Source organism: Herpailurus yagouaroundi, unplaced genomic scaffold (genome assembly GCF_014898765.1).
Source record: "Herpailurus yagouaroundi ecotype Mexico unplaced genomic scaffold, PumYag 190, whole genome shotgun sequence".
Taxonomy (NCBI): domain Eukaryota; kingdom Metazoa; phylum Chordata; class Mammalia; order Carnivora; family Felidae; genus Herpailurus; species Herpailurus yagouaroundi.
In genome coordinates this window covers 10,223,136-10,239,818 of record NW_024412421.1, presented here as the reverse complement: position 1 = coordinate 10,239,818, position 16,683 = coordinate 10,223,136, and the positions used below count along the sequence as shown (strand labels likewise).

Sequence of the window (16,683 nt, the reverse complement as noted above, 5' to 3'; positions counted from 1 at the left end):
TAGAGGCTGTTAACACGATCCACATTTATTGGTCAAATTTGGCTTACAGTGTAGCAGGGCCGTCCTTGGAAGCAACAAGAATATTACATAGCACGTGCAGCCCCTGGGAACTCACCTGGATCCTGGTGAGGTAGTGACTGGACCCAGTGGCCTTGCCTGATTATCTTGGTAGTGCCTATCCCCACACCCTTAGACCTGGCTTCTTCCCTTACATAGGTCAGAGTAGGCCTGTCCATTCCCACGGACTGTACCTAGCCCTGGGCCCAAAGTCCTTGGAAGCCAGTGTTTAAGAGGAGGGAGTCATCCCATTCACAAATGGGAAAACTGAGGCTTGAGGCAGGAGGGGACTCATCCAAAAGCCTCAGGGCTGAGTCCCTGGCTTGGTTCTCAGGCCACTGGGCTGATCAGTGCTTGGACACCTCTCCCCATCCCCAGTTCTGGGTGGAGGACATTCCCTAGCTTAGATGCTCTGGAAATGCAATATATAAATACAGACTTGCCTTTAAAAAGTAATAAATTAGATTTTGTACCAGCCTGAGGGTATCCTGCCAGCATATATCCTACGATATGAGCAGCTAGCACATGCCATCTATGAGCCACAAATCATATGTCCTGCCACGTGTGTTGCTAGGACCCATGACACTGACCCCGAGGCCACACCACAAGCTCTATGTAACGCCACACAGAATTCTGCCACGGGCGACCTGTGTCACCCATCACATCACGACACTCTCATTGTGCGACATGTCCCCGACTGCTCATGAATATCACATGTGATGCAGGGTAGTCTATTGGCCACACCAGGCTTTGGGACCTTCTTGAAGACTGTAGCAAGACAAATAGGCCCCGCCCTCCTAGGGCAGCATACAGGGGGACCCAGCTGCGGCTCTTTTCCCGAGCCCTCAGTCCTGGTGGGTGGAAGCTGGCTTCACTTGGCTGTATTCGAAGGACCTTGAGGGGGCCATCAAGTACCCCAAGGGGCTTTCGGCTGCTTGTCAAAGAAAGCGAAGTCCAGCCTGGGCTCCTGCCTCTGCAGACGCTGCACCGTGTTGGGGGGAATGGGGTTGTTCCAGAGGCTGCAGGGCACAGAGGCAGGCACTCAGGTCTAGGAGTTGCTCACTCATTCTCTTGTCTCCATCCCCCGTTTGATCTACAGATGGGGAGACCCAAGCCCATGAGGGGGAGAGCCATGCCCAGGGCTACCTGGCAGAGGCAGGTATTAGACGAGCACGGCCACCCTCAGGAGAGGGTGTCCTCCACACCCACCTCCCGACTTCTCCCACTCGGTCTCCATCTCTGGGCGCTAGCGATCCCAGCCGGGGCCATGCTCTTATGACACATTTGGGAGAAGAAGGAAAAACTATCTTCTTCAAGACACTCTACTTCCATCATTTGAAACTGTCATAAGATATCGATTTCCATAGCACAAGACACTTCACTACCATTTACTAGAAATTCAGAATGTCAACTATATAAATGATGTCCCTTGGTGGCAATGCCCTTGTGCAGTGCACAGCCTCTAAAACTGTACGTGGTGGCTCTGATTATATAATTTTAAGTGCTTACTACGTGCTAGGCATTGTGCTCAGTGCTTCATATAATCGTCTAGTCCTCCTAGAAACTTTCTGAGGTAGATACTATCGTTGACCCCATTTTACAGATGGGGAAAACTGAGGAGAAGAGAGGTTGAATTCCTGACACGAAGTTGCATAACTGGCAAATGGCAGAGCTGGGATTTGATCGAGGTCTGCTTGCTGTCTAATTCCTGGTGGAGTGATGCAAGTCCCCTCTGATAATCCCCAGCCCGGGTCTTGCCCCCTCCCACAGGGAGTCAGTCCCCTTACATTGTAGAGGTTGGTGTGGCCTCCCACCCACCATCTCTGCCCCTGTGAGCCCTTGTTACCGAATGACTTGGATGCCAGACCCTTGCGCCAACCCTTCAGCCAAGAGCCAGGCTCCACAAGCTGTGATCCGATTCTTCTCCAGGCTTCCCAACAGACAGCAGAGAGAAGGGAAAGAGAGAAACTGGCATGAGTGTGGGGGATGGGCTTCCCTATATCCCCCCTACCCCAGGCCCAACGGAACCCAACAGAACACAGTGCAGCGGGAAAGCCAAAGGCGGGGACCCGAGGAGAGTGAAAGTCGGCACGGGCTTGGAGCAGAGTGTGCAACTCATTGAGGGCTCCCTTGCAGGCAGGGGCCTGACCCAGTGGCCTCTCAGCTTTCCCCAGGATACAGGTTCCCCTTCGCGCCCTCCCCTAGTTCTGGTTTCCCAGGAGGTGCCCCTCATACTCCATTCTCTTCAGCCGGCCCATCTGCGGCAGGACCCGGGCCAGCTCGGCAGCCGCCTCGTCCCCGAGCACATTCCAGGACAGCCTGCAGGGTAGGGGACCTAAGGTCAGTGGCAGGAGAACAGGGAGGCCGAGGGGTGAGACAAGGAGGCAGGTGGGGAGGCCTGGCGGCCCACGATGGGGGGCTGCCACGCAGGTGCCAGGAAGGCCAAGATGGAGTGCTTGTGTGGCCTCCCCAAAGACTTCGGAGCACAGGTAGTCCCTTCCGCTCCTGAACCCCATTTTCCAACTGGTCATGCCTCAAGACCCCAGACAGCTCAGGAGCTGGCTGTGCAGACAACTCAGAGCACACGGTCTGCAGCAATAACGCCAGGGTCCAAACCTCCACCACGCAGGTGCCTCTATCATAATTTTTGCTCTATCCATGCACCTCCTGTATTCTACTTTTGTGTGATATTTTTCTTAAAGCAGTCCTCACCCCCACCCTGCTTTTTTCACTTCAAGAAATTAATCTTAGGGAATGGTCATCACCACCATCAATGGAAAACCTGTGTTCACAACCCTAAATAGGAGGTAGTTATGGGGCGTCTGGGTGGCTCAGTCGGTGAAGTGTCCAACTCCGGCTCAGGTCATGATCTCACAGTTCACGAGTTCGAGCCCCACATCGGTCTCTGTGCTGGCAGCTCAGAGCCTGAAGCCTGTTCAGACTCTGTGACTCCCTCTCTCTCTGCCCCTCCCTGCTCATTCTCTCTCAAAAATAAACATTAAAAAAATAAATACATAAATAAAATAAAAGGAAGGTAGTTATAAGGATAAACACAGTGCAGACAACAGTATTAACTTCCAGCTGGAACCTAGGTTCTTTTTGAGGGTGATGAGCCGGTGGCCTGCCCCCTGCTGGTTAAAAAGGGAGAATCATGAAGAGAAACTGAAGCAGACAAAATTCCGACACTGGGAAATTTACTCTCCGGCACGGAAATATTTCAAGACCATGACAATGAGGCTAACTGACTAATCTCTGATTTATCTTTGGTATGAAGTAAGTATCTGCTCCGTGGTCACATACAATATTTCTTGACTCATTAAGCAAAAAAATAAATAAATAAGGGAGAATGCCTTAGCACTGATCTGACCCTTTGTCTTTGGTGTCACGTAATGAGAAGGATTAAAACCTTTACGATGCAAACCTAAAATCATCTTAGAATCACTTGTGTCCTGTATTTCAGGAGACGGCATTTTCTCCCATTGTGTGGTCAGGGTCCCAGGCTAGTCCTGGCAGTGTAGTGCTCCCCAAGGTCGGAGCGCCTCTGATTGCCAAGAGCAAGGTGCCCATGGCCCGCGGGCAGGTCAGGGGCATGCTGGTTTGGGCCATTCTTCACTACGAACCGGTGGTTTGTAAATGAAGGCCCTGTAAACCGGGTGAGGTGTTCTATCCAGCCGCCTCCCAAAGGGAAGGTCAGGGGCAAAGAGCCTTTAGAGAGGAGCCGGCCTCCCTCCCTGCCCCACCCAGCCCCACCCCCACCATTCCAGAGGTGGGGAAATGGGCAAGAGAGGCTGAATGAATTTGCCCAACATCACTCACAGCCCACACGTTGAAACTTCCTCCAGAAGAGGCTTAAGCAAGAATGGCCTTCCCCGTTTATAGACGGGGGACCGGCCAGGGAGGGAGGGGCCAGCTCTAGGCTGTACAGTGACTGGCAGGCAGGCCAAGCCCCCGGTGCCTGCTTTTCCCAGCTTAGGCTTCTTGCAAGTACTCACAGAATTTCTTCCAGGGCCGGGCAGAGAAGCAGGCTGGCAGCGAGGGGCTTGGCAGTGCGGTCGTCAATATCACATGAAACCAGGCTGGGGACAGAGAAGGGGATGGGATGGAGGGTGTCTGAGTCGGGGGCACCTCCAGCCAGCCCGCCTCTGCCCACCTTGCAATCAGAACGGGAGGGAGAGGAGTGGCCAGGGTGCGGGGCAGGGTGGGAGTCTTAGGAAGGTGCCCCTTTTTGCTCCAGACTCCCCTACACCTGAGGCCCCTGTCACTTCAAAGGCCTTCCCAGGTGCCAGAGAAGGGCTCCCCCCACCCCGTCCCAGTGCTCTCCCCCCCGCCCCCGGTAGTCAGGAGAGGCTACTTACTCTATCCGCCTGAGCAGTGGGAGCCCCTGACAGAATTGTGGGATCCCTCTGGCCAGACTGTTCTCTGCCAAGCTGTAGGGCAGGGAGACACCTGTGAGAGGAGTCCCCAGATCTCCCTGGCCTGTCCCTCTGCCCAGGCTCCATGGTCCCTACTCACCTGACCTCTTCCACATATGGGCATCCATCCAAGGCCTGGCTCAGGCTCAGCGCCCCCTCTGGGCCCAGACGGCTAGATGGCAGGCTGGAGAAAGGGGAGGAGGTGAGTGGGGCGTGGGGGACCAGTGTGGGAATTGGGAACCTTCTCAGATCCCCCACACTCAGCATTGTTTCAGGCCGCACCATCAGACCTTACATGGTCTCTGGGTGCCTGCCACGCCCCGACCGCCTCCCCATCCACACAGGACCTGGGTGGGTATTAAGGGCCCTGGCTTTGGGGTCTGAGATCCCAAGTTCAAGGCCTGGCTCTTTCTTGTGTAAGTAAGGTAAGCTCTCCATGCCTCTCTTGGCTTTAGTTCCCTTGCCTGGAAAATGGAACAACTAGAAACCGCGGCCGCGGGGTTGCTGTGAGGCTCAAACGAGACCATGGGCACGAACTCCGGTTTTTCTCCTGAGTCACCCTTTGCCGACGCGCCCTCACTCACCCTCACAGACTGGCTCAGAGCTGAGACTATTACACTTCTTTTGCAGATGAGGAAACCGAGACTCAGAAGGGGTAGTGGCTAGGCCAAGGGACAGTAAGGGGCTGGTGGCAACCCGGGACTAGGCTAGGTCTCCTGACAGCCCTGCCCCGGACTCCAGAGCCAGGTGAGGAGCGGGCAGGGTGGGGACAAGCAGCCCCAGTACATGTACCACAGTCTGACCTAAGGCAGGGCAGCTGGGCCAGTGGGGGCCTTGGTCCCCCACTGCTCCCAGGGAACCCCTCTCTGCTAGCCCTGCACCAGCCCCAGGCAGAGGGACACTCACTGCAGGATTCTCAGGTGTCGAGGCAGTCCCTGGGCCAGCCCCAGAGCTGTGGCATCCCCCAGGGCATTGCAGCCAAGCCTACAAGAGGAGAGGGAGGAGTCTGAGCAGGGGGCTAGTCTGCTCCGGACCCCTGCACTGCCCTGTGCCCACGTGGGGGACACAAAGGCCAGGAGGGCGGTGGGGACACAGAGGGCCAATGGCACTCATACTCACATCAGCTGCTCCAAGTGCCTGCAAAGGGCGAGAGATTCTGCCAACCGCGCTCCCCCAGCTGGGCCAATGCCATTTCCTGAGAGGCTGAGGGCGGGGCAGGCGTTAGGCTTTTGGACACCCCAGGTCCCCCCACCTGCTTAGGGCCCCAAGAGCCAGCATCCCTGACACACACCTTCCCAGCCTGATGGGGGCAGAAAGGACCAGAGAGGAACGGGGCCTGGGCCAACTAAAGGTCCCAAAGCTGGCAGGGCCAGGAGGCCACCCAGCCCCACCACTTGCACACTGAGGTCTGGGGGAGGAATGTCAGCCCGAGGCGGGGGCCAGTGTCCACCCCGGCCGTGGTGTGGCCACTGAGGGGCCCTGTCAGCAGGACCAGCCACTCACTCTATCTTCCTGAGCTCCGGCAGCCACGGTAGGACGGCAGCTAAGAGCTGGGCACCGGTGTCTCCAATCTGGTTGTGGCTCAAGCTTGGAGAGAGAACAGGAGATGATCTGGAACCAGCAGCCTGCCACCCATGTCATTTTGTCCATGCCCCCCCCACCCCCAGAACAGAAGAGGAGGCTGAAGTCTGGAGAGAGGCCTCAGCTCACACCGAGAGAGTCCCCTCACTCTGTGTTGGGTGAGGACTTCAAACTCCTGTCTTCTGTTTAGAATGTTCTCCCTGATGTCTGACCTGAATCCCTCTTGCTGCAATCCACACTCGCATCCTATCTCGGGGTCTCCTGGTGGTCTTGGCCTGGGGTCATGCAGTGGGGAAGTGGGTGAAGGTCATGGGACTAAGCAGGGAAGCGTGCTCTCAGGGAGCCTCTTGCTTTTATCATCTGACCCTGCCAAAGTTGTCTTGGGTTGGGGGAGGGACAGGCAACTCATTCCAGCTCCTCCAAGCTGGTGGCAGCTCTGAGAGCCTCGGAAAGCGGGTGGCAGCTGACATCACAAACACCGTTCCTGCTCAGACTGGAGAAGCAGAGGACTTAGTGGGGAGCAGAGGCCTTTGCAGGTGCTGCGCTAAGAACTCTACAGTTTACAAAGCTTTTACACATCCTGGGGTGCCTGGATGGCTCAGTCGGTTAAACAGCTGACTTCAGCTCAGGTCATGATTTCACGGTTCATGAGTTCAAGCCCCACATCAGGCTCTGCACTGACAGCTCAGAGCCTGGAGCCTGCTTTGGATTCTGTCTCCCTCTCTCTCTGCCCCTCCCCTACTCATGCTCTGTGTTTCTCAGAAATAAAAACATTAAAAAAAACCCAAACAAACACAAAGCTTTTACATAACCAGGAACCCATGTGCCCGTCACTAAACCTCAGGGGTTGGGGAGGGGGACAGGCGAGGTGGGCATGACTGTACCCAAAGTCCGGATGAGAAAACAGAGGACCAGGGAGGAGCCATGACTGGCCAAAGTCTCCTAGTGACTCCCAGACAAAGTGGAAATGAAAGCCTGGAGCCCCCGCCCCCCCATCCTGGAAGCAGTGGCCACATTCTCTGGTTGGGTCAAGCTTTGCCTCAGCCTCTGCACCAGGGATCTCCAGCCGGCTGATGCCAAGTTCACGTGGGCTCTGCAATTCAGGCAAATCATTTCTCTAGGGCATAGGTACTCTAATCTATGCAAATGCTGGGCTTTTCTATAAAGCCAGTTTATTGTCTTTTCTGCACCCTGACCTTGCCCTGCCTCCATGAGGGGGGAGAAACAAAACGAAACAAAACAGCTGAGGCAAACTGTCTTGGCCCCATGTTGAGCCTTTGAAGATTGTTTTGTTTTCTTTCATTTCACAAAATCAACTTCAGTGAAGTGCCTTTCTAGAAATTAATTTTGGATGGAATGACCTAGTCTCATCTGATATGCTTCCAGAACTCTCTGACCGTGCATTTACCACCCACTCCATACCGCTAGCATCGGGGGTGGGGACTTGGGTGAAAACAAAGCAGTGTTTTGTGCTGTTGCTGGGGTTTGTTCTTAGCCACCACATTTCATATTTTGAAAAAAATCACATGAAAAGGAAGTGTTATATCTGTTAATCAAGGTGGCCAGGGGCCCAAGGCGAGAATGTCAAAGTCACCAGATCTGAGTCTAGACCCTCATTACTCAACGTGTGTGGTCTGTGGCCCCCAGACTTGGTATTACGTGGGGGCTTGTCACACTGGGTGAATTTGTGCACATTAAGGGTCGTGCCAGGACTTGGGCCCGACCCCTTCAGGTCACTTCCGTAGCCAGGAGGAAGCTGGTGGCATCCAAAGGCAAGAGGAGTGGGCACCGACCTGGGAGGGCAGTGATGTCCCCAGCAGAGGAGCCACAGAGGGTCCTCAGGAAGTCCCCCTGGTGCTTCCCTGGGTGGGTGGTCCCAGTGGAACTGGGGAGCATGCCCTCCCACTCATTCCCTCGGGCTCGGTCACTCACCGGAGGCTCTGCAGGAGGGTCATGTGTCTCAGTCTTTGAGTGAGCACGGCCAGGATGGAGCCGCCCAGTGGGAGATGGCTGAGGCTGGAAGAGAAGAGGCCAGAGGAGGGCTTGGTATGGCTGGGGTTGGGTCCCAGGGGCAGACTGAGGCCCTGTCCGGTCTGGGGGCTTGAGGCCTTGGTGCTAAGCAATGCCCAGGGACCCCCAAGATAGCCACTTACATCCACAGCGAGTAAACACGTTGTACAAAACGAAACTGCCTGGGAAATCCAAAGGCCGTTTCTCTGCGTGGATTAAGGCCATCCAGGCAACAGTTCTATGTTCCAAATCACACTGGACCCAGACTGTTGACCAGGAATCATAGCAACCACTGTATACTAGCATACTATTACTGAGCACATACTATAGGCCAAGCACTGAGCTCAGGGCCGTCCTGAGAGGTGGAACTCTTATCACCCCCATTTTACAGATGAGGCACACTGAGGCTCAGAGCATTAGAAAACTTGTTCAAGGCCACACACAGAAAGTAGAAGCCCTGGGAACAGAAGCCAAGGCTACAGGACTCCCATTCCTGGACCCCAACTACCTGTTACCCATGGGATCACACTCCTTAAGGCCCCCCGTCTGGGCAGGAGAGAGGAATAATAATAATAATAATAATAATAATAATAATAATAGTAGTCAATACTTGTAGAGTGTGAACTCTGTGCCAGGCTCTAAGGACTTAATACGTATTATCTCATTTAATCGTTATAACAACCCACGGAGGTAGGTACAGCTGTTATCTCCAAAGTCAAGATGGAGAGAAAAGCACAGAGAAGTCAAGTAATTTGCCCGAGCTCACACAGTCAGAGGTGGAAGCAGGAGGTGTCCTGGTTTGCCTAGATTTATCTTTGTACTTTGCAAATTTCCCTATGCTACGTCGTGGTGTTGAGCTGTTTTTGTTGATTTTAAGGGGCATTCTCTGTGCCTCCCAGACTTGAATGCCTGTTTCCGTCCCCAGATTAGGGAAGTTCTCAGCTATAATTTGTTCAAATAAAACTTCTGCCCCTTTCTCCCCACTCTTCTTCTTCTGGGATTCCTATGATCCAGATACTGTTTCATTTTATGGAGTCACTAAGGTCTCTAAGTCTCTCTTTGTGATCTAAGAATTTCCTCTCCCTCTTTTTTTCAGCTTCATTGTCCCCCATAATTTTATCTCCTGTATCACCTACTCTCTCCTCTGCTTCTTCAATCCTCATTGTGACTGTATCCAGTCAGTTTTGCATCTCAGTTATAGCATTTTTTATTTCAGCCTGGCTGGTTTTTGGGGTCTTTGATCTCCACAGCAAGGGTTTCTCTGGTCTCTGGCTTGCCTGGATTTGAGGGGGTCTCCAGGATGAGGGACTTTCAGCTCTGGGCAAACCGGGACAGGCGGGTCACCCTACCGAGACTTGAACCCAGGTGGGGTGGCTCCTAACCAGGGTCCGTGCCCCTAATCTCTTGGCCACGGATGGACAGGTGGAAGACATCAGCTGGAGAGCTCAAGGAGAGCTGCCTGTCAGGGAGGAGACCCTGGGAAATGACAGATCTGAAACCGGAAGAGGTGTCTGGGCAGTGAGGATCCATCTCCTTTGTGGCGTGGGTCAGTTTGAGCGAGTATCTATTTCCAGCGACCAAGCACTTTGATGGCACTCAGAGCCAGGCGAGGAGGTAAAAGGGAGGGCATTCGGCTCACCTGCATCCATCCAGGGATTTCACAGTTTGTGTTCGCAGGAGATGGAGAGGTTCCTGGCCATGCTCCCGACTCCTCCCCACCTTCCCCCCTTAACCATTCACCACCACTTACTCCAGCCTCTTCAGCCAGCACTTGCCCTCGAGGACCCCCATCAGCACTCTGGTGCCCTCCTCGCCAAATTGATTGTTGGACAAGCTGGAAGGGACCGGGTACGAAGTGAGTGTTAGACGAGCCCCCTGGCTCCTGGAGCTGTCTCATCAGCCCCCTCCGTCTCTCAGTGCCCCCCCTGGAGGGCAGCTCTGGGTCTGCAGATCCTAGACCACCGTCTTTGTGCAGGCCCCGCCAGGGCACTGCTGGCTCTAAGGGCCAGACACAGCCATCACAGCTGACCCAGCTGAGAAAGGATGCCTTGGATGAGGGCTGCAAAAGGGGAAGCCGGGGACAAGGGACACACACGCACACACACATATGCACACACACACACACACGTGCAGTGATCCCTTCCGCCCCGGAGCCCTCACTGTACCCTGGTACCCACAGCCACCCCAGGCAGAGAAAGAGGATGACCCCCATTTTACATGAGACAGTCCAAACCCAGAGAGGCACAGTTATTTATTTGTCCAGGGTCACCCTGAGTGAGTGGTAAGTTGGGACCAAGGAGACAGTGCTCAGCTCCCCCAGGCCACACCCAGGGTCTCTGGGCTTCATCGGGGAGCAAAGTGATAGGTGGAGTCCCCCATCCACCTTATCAGAGCCTCAACTGTCCTCACCACCCTCAGCTGGGTCACCCCTTCCCCCCACCTCCCCACTCCCAGCTCCGCGACTCACTCCAGCTCCTCCAGGTGGAGGCAGTGGCTCAGACCGGATGTCAGGTGGGCCAGACCCTCGGACCTCACACAGCTGCAGGTCAGCCTGTGGGGGTCAAAGGGCAGCAGGTCAGGTAGGGGCTGTGGGTCTTGAGAACCCCGAATGCCGGTAGCAGAGAGCAAGGAGGAGGGGTGGGGCGGGGGGAAGGGGCCCTCCTTCCCTTCATAAACCTCCCTGCCACGGAATCATTAAGCTGAGGTATAGCTTGGAGGCAGGAGCATGGACTAGTTGAGCATTTCCCTAAACCATATTCAGGTAGCAACTTCACAATGTAAGCCACGAAGTCTAGCTAGCTACTGTCTTTGACCGTGAGCTCTGCCTCTTTAGTTCAACAGCAAAAGCGAGTAGCAAGTACTGGAGAGGTGTTAAAGGTGCCCTGGCACCAAACGGACACCTTCTCCTTGATGCAATCAGTTGGATTCAAAGAGAACGAAAAGTTAGAAAAGCTCCATTTTGCAACCATCATACTGATACTTGACCCAGGCAAGAATTATCAATGGAGGTTGAAATCTGTAGATTTCAGATGGAAATGTGAGGAAGGACAGGATGTTTACACAGTCTTAAAGTATCGCCCTACAAGATACAGGTTAATTAGAAAGGGGAAAACAGTCGCCTTGCAAGGGAAGAAACCTGGCAGACACCAGCTTAACCAGGTGATCCCAGTTACCCGTCGCCAGTCAGGGGACAAAGAGACAACATGTCTCCAGGGAAAAAACGCAACATCACCTCTGTGATATTTCTGTTCCACACGCAGGACATAAATCTAAACATGAGGAAACATCAAAGCCAAACGAAGGACGTTTTACAAAATCACTGGCATGTAAATGTCATGACAATATCATGCGCAACAAAGAGGGCCTAAGGACCCTTCCAGATTGTCAACTAGTGTTGGCAAATAACAACTAAGTGCAGTGTGTGATCCTCGGTGAAATCCAGGACTAGGAAAAAAATGCAACAAACAACATTAGGGGGACATTTGGCAAAATGGGCACAAAAACGGTAGTTCTGATAACAAGCACGTGCCAATGTTACATTTCCTGCATTTTACACTTTTACTGGGTCACGGGAGAGCACGTTCTTGTTCTTAGAAGATTCCGTGAAATAGTAAGGGGGGAAGGGGCAGGTTTATGCAACTGCTTCCAAATGGCTCAGAAAAAAGAGAGAGGGAGAGAGGAGAAGATGAGGAAGGAGGGAGGAAGGGAAAAAGGGCAAAGGTGAAAAAATATTGACAAGGGGTGAATTTGGGAAAATGGTATATGGAACCGCTTCTCGGTCTTTTATTAGTTTGCGATTATTTCAAATAGGAAAGAAAAAGAAAAAGAAAAAGCATTGGAAAGGAAATCATTCTCTGCCATACGGCCATGTGGATGACCACACGCCTTGACTTTCCAGAGCCACGGAGTGGTCCCAGCCCCCAGGGTTAGTTCCTCTGAGCCCAGGGCTGGGGAGGGCGGGAAGTGCGGGGGCAGAGCAAGGGGGTGCAAGGGGGCGCGTGAACATCTTGTCTGCATACCGGAATGTCTTCAGCTCAGAGAGGGACGGCAGGAGGCTCTGCAGCAGCAGGGAGCTGGTGTCGCAGAGGTTCACCTGGGACAAGCTGAAAAGGCGCAAGCATATTCTGGAGGATTTCAGGTGGGATGCTCCTCAGGGAACATCCATCACATAGAGATGGGGAGGCCAAGAGGGGGAAAAGAGCCACCCAAGAGTTCCCAGTGGGGGCACCTAAGCCACCCTGGAGCTCTCCTCAACTGGCCAAGTATGATTCTCTCCTGCTTGGGGAAGCAAGAAGGCCACAGAAAGCAGTGCTGCCCCAGGCTCTGCTCCTCCCCATCACAGACTGGCCAGCCCCTCCCATGTGGCCTGGACTGGGTACGGGGGTGACCAGAGACCTCGGGACCCTAGGAGGTGTTTCAGGGTTCTGACCTGAGCTGCCGCAGCCTGGCACATGTCTCCATCAGCTGCCAGACAAGAAGATTGTGGTGGGTCCCAAGGTCACAATGAGCCAACCTGGAGGTAGATAGGGAGGCAGCAGTTTCTGAACACCTGGGTTACTACTGGGGACTCAGTCCCTGCCTACATGGAGCTTACCTTTTAGGGATAAATAAATGCTAACGAAATAAAGTCCCACAACTTTCTATTCATTTATGGGAAGTGCTATGAAGGAGAGGTCCAGATGGGGCATCTGGTATGGCTGTGCAGGTTGTTCACCGCACAAGGGGACCCAGCCAAGAAGGTGAGCTGGGGCCAAGTTCCAGCTATGATCTATTTCCCAGAATGTACACATGCAGGGCTGTGCATTCACCTAAAAGGGGTGATGTTTTAGTTTCCAAAATGTGCTGCATGGATTCGGGGTGCTGTGAATCCAAGCATCTGTAGGAGTGGATCACGGGAGAACCTGATTCTTTCTGGGGGTTCAGAGGGGCCTTCCTGAAGCAGTGGTGTTTAAGCTGAGACCTGGAGAATGGGGTGGGGGGCAGGTAGCCAGGTGAATCAGAAGGAAGAGGGTAGGGGAAGAGAGAACATTCTGGTCCAGGAACAGCCTGTTCAAAGGCCCTGAGGTCAAAGGGAGCAAGGTGGTGTTGGAGGAAGTGAAAGATGGTGGGGGTGACTGGAGCTGAGACTAAGATCTGGGGTGGGGATGGACAGCATGGAAAGGCAGGTTGGGCCGGCTTTCACTGGCCCCCTAGACACTTTGGACATCAAAGGACTCTGAGCGACGCATGAGAAATATTGATCAGAAGCAGCAGGTGCCCCCACCCCTACCCCACCGCCGGCTACTCGTCTGGGGGTCCAGGTACTAGGTCCCACCTGAGGGCCACGGCCTCTGGGTTCTCCTGGCGGGGAAACTCCAGCTGGAGACAGAGTTGCTGCTGGGCCTCGGCAATGCTGAGGAGGGAAGGGGTAGCCAGTGTGAGGGCTGCAGCTGTCTCCCATGGAGGCTGAGCTCCGGACTGAGGCTGCCAATCGACTGACTCTAAGCTCCCAGACCCGGTAGGGACCAGACTCGGGGCAGCGGGACCCCACAGACTCTGCTCTTAGCTGCCCTGTGTCATCTCTGTGGCCTCCGGTCATAGAGCCACACTGAGCATTACTGTCATCCAGGGGCCGCTACCAGGCAAGCGGCACGGCCTCCCGGCCGTGCACCCCCGTGATCCAACAGCTCTTTGCATCCGCAGCTGCCTTCCTCTTTCTGGCACGGTGGCCTCATTACTGCATAAGTCACGACACGTGTGTGTAGCCCCTGCCATCTTGGGGATCCAGAGAATTTGCTAGTGACAGAGCTGTTAGCCCACAGGCCAAGAGACCGATGTCTAGGGTAGGGGCGGTCCCAACAGTCTTGAAAAGATGAAGCATTCAGAGCAGCCTCCTCCCTCGACTCACCTGATTTCCGTGATGTTGCCTGAGGCCTGGGTGCAAACTTCCAGCAGGGCGAGGACCCCGGCTTTGCCTACCCATGGTTCCTCCACCCTGTCACAAAAGCAGAAGGAGATGAAGGTCCCAGGCTGAGCAGGGGAGGGCGTGGGAGGAGGGCCAAGGAGGCTTTTTGGTTTGACTTATTTAAAAACTATAAAATTACACAACCACGCACAAACATAAAACAGGAAATTAACATCATCCTTGTTCCGACAGTTACTGTAACAATCCTAACAGAAAATATTCTTTTTTAAACAATAGCTTTAGACTTAAGGAAAGGCCTATATAGCATTATGTGGCAAAGATAAGGAAATAAAATTGTATATAAAACATCCCAATTTGTATTTAAAAAAAAGAAGGGGTGCCTGGGTGGCTCAGTTGGTTAAGCATCTGACTTCGGCTCAGGTCACGATCTTGGGGTTCATGAATTCGAGACCAACGTCGGGCTCTGTGCTGACAGCTCAGAGCCTGGAGCCTGCTTCTGATTCTATCTCTGTCTCTGTCTCTGTCTCTCTCAAAAACAAGTAAACATTAAAAAAGTTTTTTTATGTTTATTCATTTTTTTTGAAAGACAGAGAGAGACAGAGTACAAGCAGGGGTGGGGCAGAGAGAGAGGGGGCGGGGGACACAGAATCTGAAGCAGGCTCCAGGCTCTGAGCTGTCAGCACAGAGTCCGACATGGGGATCGAACTCACGAACTGTGAGGTCATGACCTGACCCGAAGTTGGATGCTCAACCGACTGAGCCACCCAGGCGCCCCAAAATAAATAAACATTTAGGAAAAAAATTTAACAAGGAAAAATATGAGAGGGGAGAAAACATGGAGAGAAACAGAGAGACAGAGATACAAGAAAAGTATATTAAATGCTAAGGCTGGTTGTTTAGACGGTAGAATTCTCACAAATGGTTTTTCCCCTTTTTCCTTAGTTTCCAATATTTTCCAGACTTTCTACAATGTGCATGCACTAATTTAGAAGCAGAAAAAAAAAGAGTTGTTTAAAATATTTCTGCTTTTGAAGTTATGTTGAATTTTTTTTTTCAAAGTACTATTTTCTTATGTTCATCTGGATTTTCCACAAATCTCTACGAGTATGTGTTATTTTTAGGGAACGGAAAGTTTTCATTTAAAGCATTATTTTGGGTGCTCCAGGAATTCTGGGTATATACCCAAAAGAATTGAAAGCAGAGATACAAAGAGAGATTTGTACACTCATGTTCACAGTGACTAATACAGTCACTGTATTGGCCACAGTCACTGTGGCCAAAGGGTGGAACAGCCCAAGTGTCCACGGACGGATGAATGGATAGATAAACAAGATGTGGTGTGTCCCTACAATGGAATGTCAGCCAGCCTTTTAAAGGAAGGAAATTAATGGGGAGCCTGGGTGGCTCTGTCAGTTGAGAGTCCTACTTCAGCTCAGGTCATGATCTCGCGGTTCGTGAGTTCGAGCCCCGCGTCGGGCTCTGTGCTGACAGCTCAGGGTCTGGAGCCTGCTTCGGATTCTGCGTCTCCCTCTCTCTCTGGCCCCCACCCCCACTCATGCTGTCTCTCTCTCTCTCTCAAAAATAAACATTAACAAAATTTTTTAAATAAAATAAAAGGAAGAAAAGTCTGACATGTGCTACAACATGGATGAACCCTGAGGATCCTGTGCTGAGTGAAATCAGCCAGTCACAAAAAAGACAAATACTGTACAATTCCACTTATAGGAGGGACCTAGAGCAGTCAAATCCATAGATTCAGAAGGTAGAATGGTAGTTGCCAGGGGCTGGGGAAGGGGGAAATGGGGATTTGTTCAAGGAGCATGAAATTGCAGTTTTTCAACCAAAGAGGTGGGGTTGAACGACAACGTGAATGTACTTAACACTCCTGAACTGTACCCTTAAAAATGGTTAAGATGGTAAATTTCACGTTATGCATATTGTACTGTAATTAAACAAGGATGTTATTTCGGGGAACAACCAGACTCATACGCCTCATCGCTGGCTGTGCTGAGAGGTGCACAGCACTGGCCACAAAAGAAGTTTTTTGGACACAAAAATGCAACCGAATCGCACGGAGCCTCTTCTGATGTAACTTCCATTCCAGGAAAGTCAGGGATTTAGAGGAACAAACACAGTGACGTCACAGAGCCGGCAAGGGAGTCTATAGCACACGGCCGGTTTTGTCCACAGGTCACTGGCATAAAAGAGGAAAGTGGGGAAGGGGATACAGATTAAGAGTCCTAAGAGCCCCCCCCCCATGCCAACCCGGATCTTGCCTGGATCCTGGGTCCAACGAGCCAGCTGCCCCATTTGGGGGCGATGGGAATTTTCAGACCGGATTGGGTAATCACGACACTAAGAACTGCCACTGACTTTCCTGGGTGTCCTAATTCAACCGTGATTATGTACAAAATGTCCTCATATTTAAAGATCCATGGTGAAATACTTAGGAGTAATTTTTTGTTTTAATTTTTTTTTAACGTTTATTTATTTTTGGGACAGAGAGAGACAGAGCATGAACGGGGGAGGGGCAGAGAGAGAGGGAGACACAGAATCGGAAACAGGCTCCAGGCTCTGAGCCATCAGCCCAGAGCCCGATGCGGGGCTCGAACTCACGGACCGCGAGATCATGACCTGAGCTGAAGTTGGACACTTAACCGACTGAGCCACCCAGGCGCCCAAGGAGTAAGATTTTATGGGATCTATGGCTTATTTGGA

At 52.6% G+C, this 16,683-nt stretch overlaps 1 protein-coding gene across 14 annotated transcripts in view; it reads right to left on the bottom strand.

The window, feature by feature from the left end:
* The window catches only part of NLRC5 (NLR family CARD domain containing 5), an 85,965-nt gene continuing 69,282 nt past the window's right edge, over positions 1-16,683 (bottom strand). For 11 of the 14 annotated variants that reach the window (XM_040498076.1, XM_040498079.1, XM_040498084.1 and 8 more), the window contains 16 exons: positions 13,948-14,034; positions 13,375-13,452; positions 12,490-12,573; positions 12,080-12,163; positions 10,528-10,611; positions 9,811-9,894; positions 7,983-8,066; positions 5,973-6,056; positions 5,589-5,672; positions 5,376-5,453; positions 4,570-4,653; positions 4,413-4,484; positions 4,050-4,133; positions 2,293-2,376; positions 1,904-1,987; positions 1-1,076 (listed from right to left, as the gene is read on the bottom strand). In XM_040498076.1, coding sequence (XP_040354010.1) covers positions 965-1,076; positions 1,904-1,987; positions 2,293-2,376; positions 4,050-4,133; positions 4,413-4,484; positions 4,570-4,653; positions 5,376-5,453; positions 5,589-5,672; positions 5,973-6,056; positions 7,983-8,066; positions 9,811-9,894; positions 10,528-10,611; positions 12,080-12,163; positions 12,490-12,573; positions 13,375-13,452; positions 13,948-14,034 — 1,351 coding nt within the window. In that variant the 3' untranslated portion in view covers positions 1-964. Of the gene's footprint in view, positions 1,077-1,903; positions 1,988-2,292; positions 2,377-4,049; positions 4,134-4,412; positions 4,485-4,569; positions 4,654-5,375; positions 5,454-5,588; positions 5,673-5,972; positions 6,057-6,459; positions 6,544-7,982; positions 8,067-9,810; positions 9,895-10,527; positions 10,612-12,079; positions 12,164-12,489; positions 12,574-12,651; positions 13,021-13,374; positions 13,453-13,947; positions 14,035-16,683 lie in introns of those variants that run through there. The other 3 variants (XM_040498089.1, XR_005797711.1, XM_040498088.1) reach the window with 3 other exon arrangements.